Source organism: Mirounga leonina, unplaced genomic scaffold (assembly GCF_011800145.1).
Source record: "Mirounga leonina isolate KUSES-001 unplaced genomic scaffold, KU_Mleo_1.0 Mir_101595, whole genome shotgun sequence".
Lineage (NCBI taxonomy): Eukaryota > Metazoa > Chordata > Mammalia > Carnivora > Phocidae > Mirounga > Mirounga leonina.
Window position 1 is genome coordinate 7479165 of NW_023270158.1, and position 16068 is coordinate 7495232.

The 16068-nt window shown below is 39.3% G+C and overlaps 1 protein-coding gene across 7 annotated transcripts in view; it reads left to right on the forward strand.

Annotated features, from left to right (window-relative positions):
* Positions 1-255: 255 nt before the first annotated feature.
* The window catches only part of MBTPS2 (membrane bound transcription factor peptidase, site 2), a 48961-nt gene continuing 33148 nt past the window's right edge, over positions 256-16068 (forward strand). For 6 of the 7 annotated variants that reach the window (XR_004678451.1, XR_004678452.1, XR_004678455.1 and 3 more), the window contains exons 1-5: positions 303-512; positions 3613-3761; positions 7173-7413; positions 13670-13773; positions 15453-15580. Coding sequence is in view for 2 of the 7 variants with exons in the window: in XM_035000664.1 (XP_034856555.1) it covers positions 438-512; positions 3613-3761; positions 7173-7413; positions 13670-13773; positions 15453-15580 (697 nt within the window). In the remaining 5 variants the exon portion in view is untranslated. Of the gene's footprint in view, positions 513-3612; positions 3762-7172; positions 7414-13669; positions 13774-15452; positions 15581-16068 lie in introns of all 7 variants that reach the window. The other variant, XM_035000656.1, reaches the window with a different exon arrangement.

A 16068-nucleotide genomic window follows, 5' to 3' on the forward strand; every position in this document is an offset into this window, starting at 1 on the left:
ATCTGGATACCTATGACAGGGTCAGGGAGGCGGAGACATGACCCGCCGCCTTCAGAAGACCCCAAATTCTCACTAGCTTTTGGAACAGCAAACCCCAGACCAGAACCGGAGAAAACAATGAGCCAACAGCAGGGAGGGCCAAAGCCTAAGAAATCGCTAGAGGGCTGGGAGCCGGTGTCGAGTAAACGCCCACACCTCGGCGCCCGGGTGTCCCACGAAAATAAGCACCCGCCCCCTTTTCCGGTGCGCACATGGCCGTCTCTGTGTGCCTTCCGGAAGGGCCCGGGGGGAAACGGAGCCACTGCGAGAAAGGAACCGGCGGCAGCTTGGTTCCTGCGCGGATGCTGGGGCTGTAGGCGCCGCGCTTTCGGCTCGTTGCCGCTCACAGGGAAGAGGACGCCGGGGCTCGCTTTCCCTCCGCTGCCTCCGCCACTGCCATGATTCCAGTGTCGCTGGTGGTAGTGGTGGTGGGCGGCTGGACTGCCGTCTACCTGACCGACTTGGTACTGAAGGTGAGGGCCTCGGGCCTAAAGCCCAAGCCCGCGGTGTCCAGGGCCGGGGCGCAAGGCCCGAGGCCTTTTCTCTTCCCCTGCCTCGCGCCTCCCGGGCTGGAAGCGGCGCTGCCAGTATCCACGTGCGCCTTTCCGCGTGGCGCCCGGGCCCCGTGGAGTAAATAAAACGGCGGACCGCGGGAGGGGTGTGGCGGTCTGCGCAGCTGCCGCAGTCGCATTGCGGGGCGGTGCAGGCCCCGCCGCCTTCGGGTCCTGCCCGGGAGGCGCCAGTAGTGGGCTCGGGAGGGTCGGGGCTTTGCCAGACCCCGCGGCAGTGCACCTGGGAGGAAAATAAAAAGTCCGCCTAGGAAAGGCATTGTTCTCCCTCGTTGTCTTTAAGGCCACGACCCTCCAAAGACTGTGGTACTGGAATGAATCTAAATCAAGTTGTGTTTTAGACCAGCGGGCTCGAACTTTAAAGTGCATACAGTCATTTGGGGTTCCGGTTAAAATTGCTTTCTGATTCAGCAGGTTTGGGGCGGGGCCTAAGATTCTGCATTTGTAACCAGTTCCCAGGTGCTACCAGTGTTGTTAGTCTACAGACCAAACTTCAAAGTAGCATACTCAGGTAACAAGGATTTAAATAACTAGTTTTTGACTACTACAATTCTCATTTGCACCCTGTACCCACTTCTTCACACTAATCTCCTTCCCCCCACCCCACACGTACATCCCGGGTGCACGGTCCACTTTTCAGCTGTTTGGGAAGGGTAGCAAAAATTATGCACAATTGTCTGACCACATGTTTCAAGCAACCTTTGAAATTGAATGGGGGGGTGAAGGTAACAAAGTCATTACAACATACAAATTTTATTCCACAGTACAGCTCTCAAGTGTTTAATAAAACCTTCATGTTATGAATACCGTTTTAAATAGAGTATTACAGTTTAGTATTGTGTGTTTTAGGTGTAACAGTAAAATGAAATGATACTTGTGCTTCTTTGTTGGATTTGAACTTACAAGTGAGGAGGTTTTACAGTAGAGTCCTTAGAGCAAGGGCTGGGTTCAGCCACTTCCCAGCCTTTGTGACCTTGGCCAAATTACTCTCTGTGCCTCGGTTTCTTAATCTTCAAAATGGAGGTAATAATGGTAAGGATCTTCAGAGATTGTAGAGAGGATTACATTAGTTCATGTACATAAAGCTTTGCTACTCAACCTAAAGTTCAAGTACCAGCACACTCGCATCATCTGGGAACTTGTCAGAAATGTAGAATCTCAGGCCTTATCTCGGACCTACAGAATCAGAATCTGCATCTTTACAAGATCCTTAGGTGCTTCCTCTGCAGGTACTTGGCATAGTGTTTAGCATATAGCAGTACCAGCCACTGCCTCTTTCAACAGTGATTTTGTTGTTTAGAAAAAACAAAACCACGTGATTTCTTCATGTTGCATATGTGACAAAAGTCCAAAATAAAAAGAACTTTTCAAACCTCTACAGTCTCTGGTCAAGTGTGTGAGGTGATCAGGTTACTTCACTTTCAGTAACAGCCCCTAGTTCTCCAACAGAGCACTATTCCTTGAGCAAAAGACCTAACCGTCACTCAGAATATCTGCCTGGGGAATGGAGAAACCTCAAGTTTTAGGAGTCTGCACCTTCAGCTTCTCTGCTTTCAACTTGGTCTGCTGTTCCACGTTTGGTTCTTCGAAGATTTCCTTAGTAGACATATACTGAAGGGGTGTGTCACTCTACTTTTCCAAGTCCTGGAAAACAAGCAAGTTTTTAAAACTTCACCTGAAGACTGAGAACAGAGAACATTACAGATCCAAAGGCGAACAGATACCTATACTCAGTCAGGTCCTTTCTTATGACTGATACGGCTGAAATACCCTTCTAGAGACAAATTTCTCGAATGGATGAGCATCAATATAACAAAATACTTAACTGTACTTTACTGTAACTGCGGGGTAATAGGGGTCAGTGTCAGGGTATATAAAACAAAATCGTACATTACACAAGGACTTCAGACTTCCCTAAAGATAGAACTCTTGTTAAGCTGTGTATAGCAGCTATCCCCTCAACCCTGGAAAATGTAAGTTACTAAGACCCAAGATGGCTTTACGTAAGTTTTGTACTTTTAAATGATAAAAGGCAGCCTAATTTCTTATGAGGTTGTTGCTCATAAGAGGATAGAAAGCACTGATTCCATCTAACTCGTCCCCTGTGTTGGATTGGTTGGGGGTCTTTTTAAATTATAGCACAAGACCTCTTTTTGTTGTAACAAGGCTTCTAGAACTCTTCTGTCTAGTGTGGTAGCCACTAACTACGTGTAGTCATGGAGCATTTGAGATGGCACTAGTCCACATTGAAATGTGCAGTAACACTGGATTCAAAGGCTTACATACAAATAAGTAAATGAAATGTAAAATATTTCAATAGTTTATTACATGTTGAAATGATAATATCTTAAGATATTTTTAGTTTAAAAATATATTTAAATTAATCTGTTTCTGTTTACTTTTTAAAATTCAGCTACTAGAAAATTTAAAATTATATATGTGGCTTGCATTTGTGGCTCACATATTTCTGTTGGACAGTGCTCCTCTAAGCAGAGCTCAGCAAGCTTTTTCTGTAAAGGGCCAGATGATAAGTATTTTAGGCTTTGTGAGCCACATAGCATCTCTGTCACATATTCTTGGTTTTTGTTGTCTTTTTTTACAATCCCTTAAAAATGCAGAAACCATCTTTAGTTCACAGGCTATACAAAAACAGGCTGTATTATGGGGTCCCTGGCTGTCTCAGTCGATAGAACATGTGACTTGATCTCAGGGGTCATGAGTTTGAGCCCCACATTGGGCATAGAGATTACTTTAAAAAAAGAAAGAAAGAAAAACAGGGTGTAGGCCACATTTAACCCATGGGCCATAGTTTGCCAGACCCTAACCTCAACAGACCAGCTAGTCTGAGACCTTTAATATCCTGAAGAATAAATATAAAGCTTTTAAATTATAAGTATCTGGACAGTCAGTATCTTGCATTCCTATAGAAAAGACTTTTGATTTTCTTAAACTTCATACATGTTCTTCAAAACTGAGTGATGTCGAACTTTTCTTTCTCTCCTAGTCATCTGTGTATTTTAAGCATTCTTATGAAGACTGGCTGGAAAACAACGGATTGAGCATCTCCCCTTTTCACATAAGATGGCAAACTGCTGTTTTCAATCGTGCCTTTTACAGTTGGGGACGGCGGAAAGCAAGGATGCTTTACCAGTGGTATTCTTCATTTTCTTTTTTTTGTTTAAATCAGTCGTTGTGATCATGAGAAATGCTTGTTGAATGAACTGTTTCCATTATTTTCCAATCTGCTGAGTTTTAAAATGGTTGTATAAAACTTTTCTGGTTTTATATAAACTTAGGAGATTACATCATTGTACTTTTGCATACATCAAAAATCAAGGTTCTATATCTTGATCTGGGTGGTAGATACATGGGTGCACATGTAAAAATTCTGTGAGCTGTATGTATGAGACTTGTGCACTTTACCGTGTAAGTTATACACTACTAGAAATGCAAAAACAAAAGAAATGCAAAAAAAAATTGGAGCATTTTCTATCAGGAAACTAATTCTGTAGAATTCTATCCCCTGTCATCACACATAGAAACAAGGGTCCAGGGAGTCATAGGATGCCCAGAAGTCTGCAGGCTTTTCCCTATACTTCTTTTGTGATACCCCTCCAGGAGAATGATATTTAAAATATTTCACAACCAGTAAGGCATATACACAAACCAATTGGGAAAATGGCCCGCCAGATTGTAGCAGCAGGGTTCTGGAGTCCCCTGGCCATGCCAGGCATACCCCTTTAGTTTACCAAATTTCTTCAATCGAGGAGCATATAGTGTTTATTGTTAAGAGGTTCATAATGATCTCTGGGACACCGTAGAGACTGACAGGTTTTGTAGTTGGCAGAATTTCTAGTGTGGGCATAGGAGGCCTTTGTCCAAATTCCTTTTTGCTAGAAATTTAGCTCCAAATGGAATAGAGCTAAATGTAAATAATCAGATCATTAAAAAGCAAAATATGTAATAGTGGATCAAACAAAATAGAAAGAAATTATAAAGAGCAGAAATCAGTGAAATAAAAACTATACAGAAAGAAAGTCAGCAAAGCCAAGTGTTGGTTCTTTGAAAAGATTGATAAAACTAATAAACCTCTTCCATAATTATGAAGAAGAAAATACAAGTAACTAAAAATCAGAATTGAATGGTTAGTATAAAAAAGATAAAAAGCAGTAAGCATTAGCAAGGATGCAGAGAAAAGGGAACCCTAGTGCACTGTTGATGGTAATATAAACTGGTGCAACCACTGTGGAAAACAATATGGAGGTTTGTCAAAAAAAATGAACTAAAATACCAGCATATGGTAGCTACACTTGTGGTGAACACAGGTATAAACTTGTTGAATTACTATGCTGTACAGTAAAACTAATGTAACATTGTATGTCAACTATACTTCAATTTAAGAAAATTAAAAAAAAAATACCATATGATCCAGTAATTCCACTACTGGATATTTAGCCAAAGGAAACAAAAACACTAATTCAAAAAGATAGATGCACCCCTATGTTTATTGCAGCATTATTTACCATAGCTGTGATATAGAAGCAGCCCAAGTGTCCATCAAGAGATGAACAGAGGGGTGCCTAGGTGGCTCAGTTAAGTGTCCAACTCTTGATTTCAGCTCAGGTCATGATCTCAGGGTCATGAGTTCGAGCCCTGTGTCAGGCTGTGCACTGGGTGTGGAGCCTGCTTAAGACTCTCCTTCTCCCTCTGCCTCTTGCCACCACCCCTTGTTCTCGCCCCCCGCCTCTCAAAAAAAATAGATAAATAAAAATAAAAGCTTAAAAAAAAAAAGACGAATGGAGGTGCTCTTCGGTGGCTCAGTCAGTTGATCGTCCGACTCTTGGTTTCAGCTCAGATCATGATCTCATTGATCGTGGGATAGAGCCCTGCTTCGGCTCCACACTCAGCAGGGAGTCTGCTCGAGGATTCTCTCCCTCTGCCCCTCCCCCCACTCGCTCTCTCATTCTCCCTCTCTCTCTCTCTAGAATGAATAAATAAATCTTTTAAAAGGAAGATGAATGGATAAAGAGGGTGTGGTATATATACATAATGGAATATTAGCCATAAAAAAGAATGAGATCTTGCCATTTGCAACAACATGGATGGACCTAGAGGGTATTATTATAAGTGAAATAAATTAGACAGGGCCAGACAAATACTGTATGATTCCACTTATATGTAAAAACAAAACAAATGAACAGCCAAACAAAAACTAAGCAGAATCTTAATACAGAGAACAAACTGTTAGTTGCCGGACAGGAGGTAGGCAGGGGTATGGGTGAAATAAGTAAAGGGGATTAAGAGGTACAAATTTTCAGTTACAAAATAAGTCACAGAGATGAAAAGTACAGCATAGGGAATATAGTCAATAATACTGTAATGATATTGTATGATGACTACACTTAGCATGGTGAGTATCGAATAATGTATAGAATCGCTATGTTGTATATCTGAAACTAATATGTTAATTGTACTTCAATTTAAAAAAATCAGAATTGAGAAAAAGGAACATTACTGCCTATTCCATAGATGTTTTTAAAAAATGAAACTATTGTGAACAATTCTATGCCTATACATTTGACAATTTAGATGAAACAGACAAGTTCCTTGAAAAACACAACTTATAAAAAGTTAGAAAATATGGGGCGCCCAGGTGGCTCAGTTGGTTAAGCGACTGCCTTCGGCTCAGCTCATGATCCCGGAGTCCTGGGATCGAGTCCCGCATCAGCTCCCTGCTCAGCGGGGAGCCTGCTTCTCCCTCTCCCTCTGCTGCTCCTCCTGCTTCTGCGCTCTCTCTCTCGCTCTCGCTCTCTCTGGCAAATAAATAAATAAAATCTTTTTTTAAAAAAAGTTAGAAAATGTAATAGATTATTCCCAGCTATAGAAGGGTAATTTGTAATTATTAAAACAGTAGAAGGAAACTGTTGTTAAAGTTTACCATGTTAATATTTAAGCTCATCACAAAATATAGCTAAAATAAAATGCAAACAAAAGAATTGGTAGGGGAAAAAAGAAATGGATGTCTATAATGTCAAAAGGGCTTTTGTAATTATATGAGAACGAGATCAAAACAATTCTATGTAAATGGGCAAAAGACATGAGAGGAAAGAAACTTTTTATTGGGAACAGTATTCAGCCTCTTCATCTATGAGAGAATTATAAACTATTACAGCTGCTTAGAGAGATCAGTGCCTGTGCTTCAGTCACATACCTGAAGTTCAGGTAGGAAAACAAGGCAGAAGTAGTGAAATTTTTTTTTTTTTAAGATTTTATTTGACAGAGAAAGACACAGCGAGAGAGGGAACACAAGCAGGGGGAGTGGGAGAGGGAGAAGCAGACTCCCTGTCGAGCAGGGAGCCCGATGCGGGACTTGATCCCGGGACTCCAGGATCATGACCTGAGCCGAAGGCAGTCGCTTAACCGACTGAGCCACCCAGGCGCCCCAGAAGTAGTGAAATTTTTAGCCATTATTTTGAAGCTATGAAATGTGGCTGGTCGATGAATTAGTTAACCCACAAATTGTAAGGAATTGTGTGTTTATGTGATTTTGTTTCCTCCCGACAGGTTCAATTTTGGAATGGTGTTTGGCGTAATTGCCATGTTCAGCTCTTTTTTCCTCCTCGGGAAAACGCTAATGCAGACTTTGGCACAGATGATGGCTGACTCTCCCTCTTCTTATTCTTCCTCCTCTTCCTCCTCTTCCTCTTCCTCCTCTTCCTCTGCTTCTTCCTCTTCATCGTCTTCCTCTTCCTCCTCCTCTTCCTCCTCCTCCTCACTTCACAATGAGCAAGTGCTACAAGTTGTGGTAAGTACCTTCTTTTTGCTTTTTAAGTTTATTGCAACATGAATATAAGGTATTTCTTCTGGCTAGCATAACTCCTCTCCATATTATAAATATGGAAATAGATGAAAAGTCTCATTTCTCAAATTACCTGCTTAAACAAAAATATTAATGGGAATCTAGCAAAGATTTGTTGCAATATGTAGTTGCAGCAGTACTAATAGAACAAATGCACCACCATCAAGATTGTCAACAGTTATACAGATACTTGATTCAATTCATGTTGTCTTCTCGAGGTGTTAAATGATTGTTTCTATCAAGGAATGAGGTGACCTATTTAAGATCTCTATACTGTATAAATAAATTGCATTTTAACCCTGTGTAAAGTGTTCCCCTTTCCTCTTCATGGCTTTCAGACTCTAAGCAATAATATCCTTTTATTTAAAGATACAAGACCTTCAGTAATCACTGTGATTTCCTGATGTGAAGAATAATGTGCTGAGTTTTACTCCTTTACTCCTTTATAAGCTATTTATAATAATTCTCACTTGAAAGCACATGTATAAACCTATATCTTATTGATGCATGTCTCCAGAGTGCGGAAGGGTGCTTTACCATTGACTAACTTTTATTTCAAATTTTTTACATGTATTGTTTTTATTTCCATGAGTCATGGGTGTTATGTTCTTAATCGTGCTCTTATTAATGGAATAGACTATTTAAGAGCTAGTTACTGATTTTTTTTTAACTCTTCTTTTTGTGGTTTCTACTAGGCTGGGCCACTATGGATAGATTTAGAAGTCATTTGTAGAGAATGATAATGAATCTCTCCTATGGTCATAGCTCTTTTTTAGAGGTTCAAAGGATTCGCCAGGTGAGGCCTCAGAAGAGATGATTTATTTCTTCGACATTTACTAAATGTATTCTGCCTACTGGCCCTATGCTGAATCCTGCTTATATGGGGAACAAAATCCAATCCTAGCACTCATGGAGCTTTCAGTCTAGAGGGAGAGCTGCCGTGATTGTGCTACAATTGGACAGAGTACCAGGTGCTATGGCACAGAGAAGAGGCATGCTGAGATGTCCCTGGCCCTGGGAAGAGAGGAGAGGAGAGCTTCAAGGGAAGGGTGAGGAGACTCCCCATAGCCTCTAAGGAAAGATGGCAGTTGAGCATCCCAGTAACAGAGAGAACCATATTTGCCTATTAAAGATCTCTATACCGTATAAATAAATTGCATTTTAACCCTATGTAAAGTGTTCCTCTTTAGGGAGGGGGGAATAATAGAGTAATAATAACAGTGCTTCCTGTGTGAGGTTTTTGTGCCCATTTTATTTTATTCTTGCAACAATCTAGAGATAAGTATCTCATCACAGATGAGAAAACCAAGGAAGGGAGATGTTAAGCCACTTGCTTGTAGTCACAGCTTGTATATGGTGGGCCCAGTGTTCACCCACCACTGACCTCAGAGCCATTATGCTGTACTCCCTAAAGAAAGACCAGTAATTCTTCAAGGAACTATAAAGTAACTTTCACCTGTGTCTAGGTGGTATATTGGCATATGGTATATGGTACAGGAGATAAGATGGGAAATAGAGATAGGGTCTGGATTATGAAAAGACCATTCTAAAAAGGTTTTTTTGGGGGGGGGTATCTGGCTGGCTCATTAAGGCTGGAGTGATCCCAAACTCTCAGGCTACACAATTGATTATTGTTTGCTAAAGAAGAGATAGTAGAAAAAGAAGCAGGTTGGGAGGAAATGTGATCATTCACCTGTCTGCCTGCTAGGATTAGAATGGCAAAGTGTTATTATTATTTCTTCTTTCTGCTTCTCAGTTTATTCAAAGAGTTCACAAAAATATTGACTCTGTTAGGAGAGTCATGCTTCAGAACCATGAAAAAGCTGTCCTCTGTAGTCCACTGTGCATATTTATGTGTACATTTAAGAATGTTATGTCTTCTGGCTTTGATATGGGTTCTTGTAGCTCAGAGAACGTACTTTCTATTTACATTATAATTCCTACAGCCTCATTCAGTATTAATTCCCAAAAACCTGGCACTCTGTGTCATTGAGAGATCAGAATTCTGGTACATTTAATACCCTGTGTGATCATGGCCAAGACAGATGGGCAGTCACATACTGTTGCCAGCAAATAAGACCTACCATCTGTTAGTATAGTCACATACTCAAATCCTTACCTTATCTCATCATTACATCCGTAAAATAATAAAGCAAAAGGGGCACCTGGATGGCTCAGTTGGTTAAGCATCCAACTCTTGATTTCAGCTCAGGTCATGATATCAGGGTTATGAGATCAAGCCCTGTGTTGAGCTGTGTACTCAGCATGGAGTCTGCTTGAGATTCTCTCTCTCCCTCTCCCCCTCCCCCTGCTGATGCTCTCTCTCTCTTGGATGCGTGCATGTGCATGCGCACGCACATTCTCAAATAAAATCTTTTAAAAATGATAATAAAGCAAGGGAACCAATGTCCTATTGAATCAAGCCTACTGATGTATTTGAAATAAAGGTAAAATAAGATGGATACTTGTAGAGAGAGTGTGTATAAGAATTAATCTTAAGTACGTAAATTTAGAAGAGGGGTCAGAGAAAAGGAAACTAGTGATCTGAACAGGCAGACCCCTAACAACATGGAAACAGAGCAGGTATGTAGAAGAGCGTACCCTGATATTTTTTTTTTTTTAAGATTTTATTTATTTATTTGACAGAGAGAGATAGCGAGAGCAGGGACACAAGCAGGGAGAGTGAGAGAAGGAGAAGCAGGCTTCCTGTGGAGCAGGGAGCCCGATGCGGGGCTTGATCCCAGGACCCCGGGATCATGACCTGAGCCAAAGGCAGCCGCTTAACGACTGAGCCACCCAGGCACCCCATCCTGCTATTCTTAGAAAGAGTTGTTTAGTAGGGGCTGAGTAAAGAGAACTTCAGATAATGAGCATCATAAAAATACATTTTGACCATTTATTTACACATCTAGGACTCTAGTTTTAAGGAAACACTTCCAAATATGGAAAAAAAGTATTCATCAAATTCTTCTCCTAACATTATTTATTATTACGAAGAATTAGAAACAATCACAATGTGTAATTGAGGAATGCTTAAGTTATGGGATTGTCATACAGGGAAATATTATGCATACATTAAAAATGAAGATTATGAAAACTAGTTTCATAACTAAGGAAAGACACTTGCAATTTATGAATTTAGAAAGTGATCCCTGCAACATGGCTTGAATCTCCTCTTCAGTTACTAAAGGAGACTTAAAAGTGAAATTCCTCTGTGCACAAAAATAAATTCCAATTGAATTAAAATTGAAACACAAAATCATGAGACCTTGAAAGATAAAAAACGGGTTTCTGCTATATGAACACAGAATTAGAATGACATAAGCATAAAACTAAAGGCACAAACCATGAATATTGATAGCTTTGATGACAAAAATTTTTATATATCAAAAAACTAAAAGTAAAATAAAATTAAAAAGCAAAAGAACTTGGGAATACATCTGTGATATGTATTACAGAGGACTGATCGTTGATATTCAAAGTGATCTTCTAGAGCAATAAGAACAAAAGAACACTCTAGGAGAAAAAAATAGACAAGTCATGAGTAGACTACTCACAAAAGACCTATCAATGGTCAGAAGTAGGGGAAAAAATTGAGCTTTAATAATCATCAAAGAGGGGCGCCTGGGTGGCTCAGTCATTAAGCATCTGCCTTCGGCTCAGGTAATGATCCCAGGGTCATGGGATTGAGCCTCGCATTGGGCCCCCTGCTCAGTGGGGAGTCTGCTTCTCCCTCTGCCTCTCCCCCTGCTTGTGTTCCCTCTCTCGCTGTGTCTCTCTCTGTCAAATAAATAAAATCTTTAAAAAAATAAAAATAAAAAATAATCATCAAAGAAATATAAATCAAACAAACTTTTTATTTCCCTCAAATTGCAGATTTGAAATATTTGAATAATATTACTTTGCCCAAGGTTATGGAAGGGTCTGCTTCTGGAGAACAGTTTGATATGTATCAAAGTCCTTTAAATTTTGTGTAATGATAGCATTTATTACTCTCCATGAAGCATAATATTAAACATGGGACAAGGATTATCTTATTTAATCCTCAAAATTACCCTTTTATGTAAATGTGGTTATTTCCATTTTAATAGTGAGGAAATTGCAATGTTGGGAATAATCCAAAGTTCCTTGAGGTCACTTTAGCTAGTTAGAGATGGATCCAGAATGTCAAAGAGCCAGAACCAACCATGCTTGTCTAAGAATTTATTCCCCCCAAATATTTGAATATATGTGTCCAAATGGGTTTATCACAGTATTTATAAGAGGAGAAACTTTTTAAACAATTATATGCCTAACAGTCTATTTTATAGAATGCAATACAGGTATTAAAAATCATGTTGAGCCAGAAAACACTCATGGAAAAATGTTTATGATACCATTAAGTGAAAGGGGCAGGTTTCAAAACCATATTTATAATAAAAGTATAATTTTTTAAAAATATATGTATATGAAAAGACTAGAAGGACATAAAACATTGAGAATGGTTTTTTGTTTTGTGTTTTGGGATCAGGATTATAGGCTTCTGTTTCTCTGAGTTTTCCAGTTTATAATTAAAGTAATAATAAGACAGAGGAGGAATTTCCTCTAGAAGGATACTTTTAGGGTCCAACTCCTGGACTATGAGAAATAGGTGCTCAGTATGTAAATAATATTAATGATGTGTGCCCCACTTAACCTAATTTATGGAATTTCTCCTTAACAGATGACAGAACTTGGGAATGATTATCTTACAAGGCGATTCTTGGGTATCTAAAAAACTATACCATGCAGCCCTGACAATAGCAAACTTGCTTTGTGTATGCAGTGATACATGCACATCATCATAGGAGCATGTGCTTGCAAGACAACTTCTGCTTCTTCATAGGTCCTTGATATGTCTGTATGTTCCAAAGAACTTACTTCCTGCATTAAATTTTAATATAATACTTATGTATCATTTTGATACTATTTTTCTGACCAGTGTACTAGACAAATTTGATGGAATCAAAGAAATGGAGGTCATGGTGCTCCCACTCCCACACCAATGAGGCACTTGATTACACTACTCTTAATTACCAGTGCTCATGTAACTCAAGAATATTAAAATGAAAACTCATTGATGGGAGGCAGGAATATCCTATATTACTCACTTAAGTACTTGGAACCTTGCAATAACAATTCAGAGGAAGGACTAGGAATTGTAATAAGAATTTCCATATCAGGCTTCTAGCCCCTGAGGGTAGAACAGTTGCTGACTCTGTCACTGTCACTCCGCATTCCCTGACACTTTGCCAGGCTCCCTAATTCTTTCCCATGGTGAATACTTCAGGAAGCTAAAGTTTTTACTTTTTTAAAAGATTTTATTATTTATTTGACATAGAGAGAACATAAGCAGGGGGGAGGAGCAAGGGCAGAGGGAGAAGCAGGCTCCCAGCTGAGCAGGGAGCCCGATGCAGGGCTCGATCCCAGGACGCCGGGATCATGACCTGAGCCGAAGGCAGACGCTTAACCGACTGAGCCACCCAGGTGCCCCAAAGTTTCGACTTTTTAACCTGGTGTTTACTGTTATCTTTAGATTGGTGGTGTGCTTAGTTCAAAAACTGCCTAGTTCAGAAAAACTGATGTTTTTTTTTTAAAGATTTTATTTATTTATTTATTTGACAGAGAGAGACACAGCGAGAGAGGGAACACAAGCAGGGGGAGCGGGAGAGGGAGAAGCAGGCTCCCCGCAGAGCAGGGAGCCCGATGCGGGACTCGATCCCAGGACCCTGGGATCATGACCTGAGCTGAAGGCAGTCGCTTAACCAACTGAGCCACCCAGGCGCCCGAAAAACTGACGTTTTTACTTTCATTGTGATATAGTAGAGAAGTGAACCACTGCTATTCATATTACTTTTACTTTTTTTAAAAAAGATTTTATTTCTTTATTTGAGAAAGAGAGAACATGAGCAGGAGTGGGGGGCGTGGGGGGTGCGGATTCTCCAGCAGATTCAGTGCTGACCACCGAACCTGAAGCGGGGCTCAAGGCAGGACTCAATCTCATGACACTGAGATCATGACCTGAGCTGAAACCAAGAGTCAGATGCTTAACCAACTGAGCTACCCAGGCACCCCTACTTTTAGTTTCCAGAACCTTCAGCCTGGAAGTTTAAGCTTTAACATGGAGCGAACATCGTGGTTTCTTTGTGCCCATGTGTGTATTTATCATTGTGTCTGTGAACAGGTTCCTGGTATAAATTTACCTGTCAACCAACTGACCTATTTCTTCGCTGCAGTTCTCATTAGTGGTGTTGTACATGAAATTGGACATGGGATAGCAGCTATTAGGTAACATTTTTCTTTCTACTACATGTAAAAACTTTTTACTTAGGAGCGTTTATTACTAAAATCTGCTAAATTTGATAGTTTTTTCTTTCTGTGGATATTGCCCAGTGCATATCCACATTATTTTGAGGTACCTTCTCTTTTATAATGATTAATATATTGATGAATATACTCAAATAACTATGTGCATATCTGTAATCTAGGTCTTCTACCCTTTGCCTTTTGCCAGCCTGGTTATATCGTCATGGTGCTTCAAGATTTTCATCAAACCCTGAAACCTAATCTTTATATTCATTATTAGGTCGGAATGATAACCACTACACTTGGAGACCACCCACCTGCCTTCTTAGTACTTTGTTTGACTTATTGGCTGAAATACTTTCCTGCTTCTACTCATGGCCTCTGCTGGCTAGAGCAAGAACACTGAAAGCTCTGGGTTTGTTAACAAATATCATAGCCTATCTAGAAACCCAAGTAGAAGATAAGAGAGGATGAGATCTGGAACTTGCTTTAAGTATCATGCCCTGTTCTTGTCTTGACTACTCAAATGTATCATTGTAATTACACCTGAGCATTTTAAAGGCTCCTAAACTTATAAAATTGTGATAAGGGAGCACAATGCCCCCTTCACTCCCACTGATAATTAACTGCCATGGTGAACACACATACTGATGGGAATGTGTTTTATCCTCTGAGTATGTGGACCAGATAAAAGATTTTATAGAAGAAGATGTAATCACTTCTTATTACTTTCCAGTTGCTTATGAACAAGAGTCTGTTGACTGCCGATAAACCCTCATCTTGACAGAGCATATGCTGTTACACAAGTGTGACATATAGTGGTTTAAGTGGGCAGCTACTTTTTTTTTTTAATCTCTCACCTTTGTGTCCTTATTTTTAGCATTGCAGCTTTTAGGGTTTTGCATATAAAATCATTGTTATTAACAGTTTAATACTTCAGTGTACGTTTGTGAAACAGTATGGGTAATCTTTTATAAAATCCAACTGCCAAGTGAAAGTGAATTTTACAGTCATATTCAGTACTAAATGAAAGCACAATATATTTGGGGAATGGTTTTTTTAGAGTAGCTGTTTGGTCTTATGAGGCTATTATATGTAATTCCATTTTTAGAGAATGAATTGATAAAAAGTAGTTCTCTTAAGGACAATTTGAGCATTATGCATATTTAAGTATACTTATTTTAACAATAATTCAACAGGAATACACTTAAACCTCTACTTTTATGAATAATAGCTAAAACAGATATAAATATTTACTTTACTTGAGTTATATTTTCTTTTGTGTCCTTCTCTGAAAATAATTCAGAGTAAACCATAAAAATGTTTTTCATTTAGTTTTTCACAAATATTAACCATTTCTTTATATATGTGACTAATTTCAAGTTATTTGCTCAGCATATTGGTTTCTAAAACTTTTGAAGCTTTAAGCCTATTTCAGAATGCCCTTGTTTTACATAATGAAATTTCATAGACAACCAAATCTGTACACTATTGTAAAATTACGAGATAAATATACATCATATATGAGTTTATTTTTCTCTACTGTCCAGAGAGACTTGTTAAGCAAGAATTTAAATCACAGTGGTAAGTTTTAAAATACATTATTAATTTGAAAAATGCAGTACTAGTAGTAAATTCCTTTTTCTTATGTGATTTCTTAGGGAACAAGTTCGATTTAATGGCTTTGGGATTTTTCTCTTCGTTATTTATCCTGGAGCATTTGTTGATCTGTTCACCACTCACTTGCAACTTATATCACCAGTCCAGCAGCTAAGGATATTCTGTGCAGGTAACAAACTTAAATTTCTTTATTCATATGTGTATCATTATGGAAAATACTCACTTCACAAATGAAAACATCTCACCTTTTGGTTGATAAATTCAGTTTGTAAGATTCTCAGTTAAAAGTAATAAAGCAAGGGGCTCCGGGCTGACTGAGTCTGAGGAGCATGTGACTCTTGAGCTTGTGAGTTTGAGCCCTATGTTGGGTGTAGAGATTACTTAAATATTTTTTAAAAAAGTAATAAAGCAAAATAATGTACATTCCAGTGCCTTCAAAAACAACAATTTTTAAAAGGTTGAAAGTAAAATGAACAGGACATACCATGGAAACGTGAACAGGAAATATGACTACATTGTTAGTTAGACATAGGGGGTGACTTAATAATCATAAGGAGGGTAATCCACAGAGAGAATGTAATCATTGTGAACTCACTGCATCAAGTAACAAACCATCAAAACAAAAATGGAAAAGATGCAAGTGCAAGGAAAAAACAA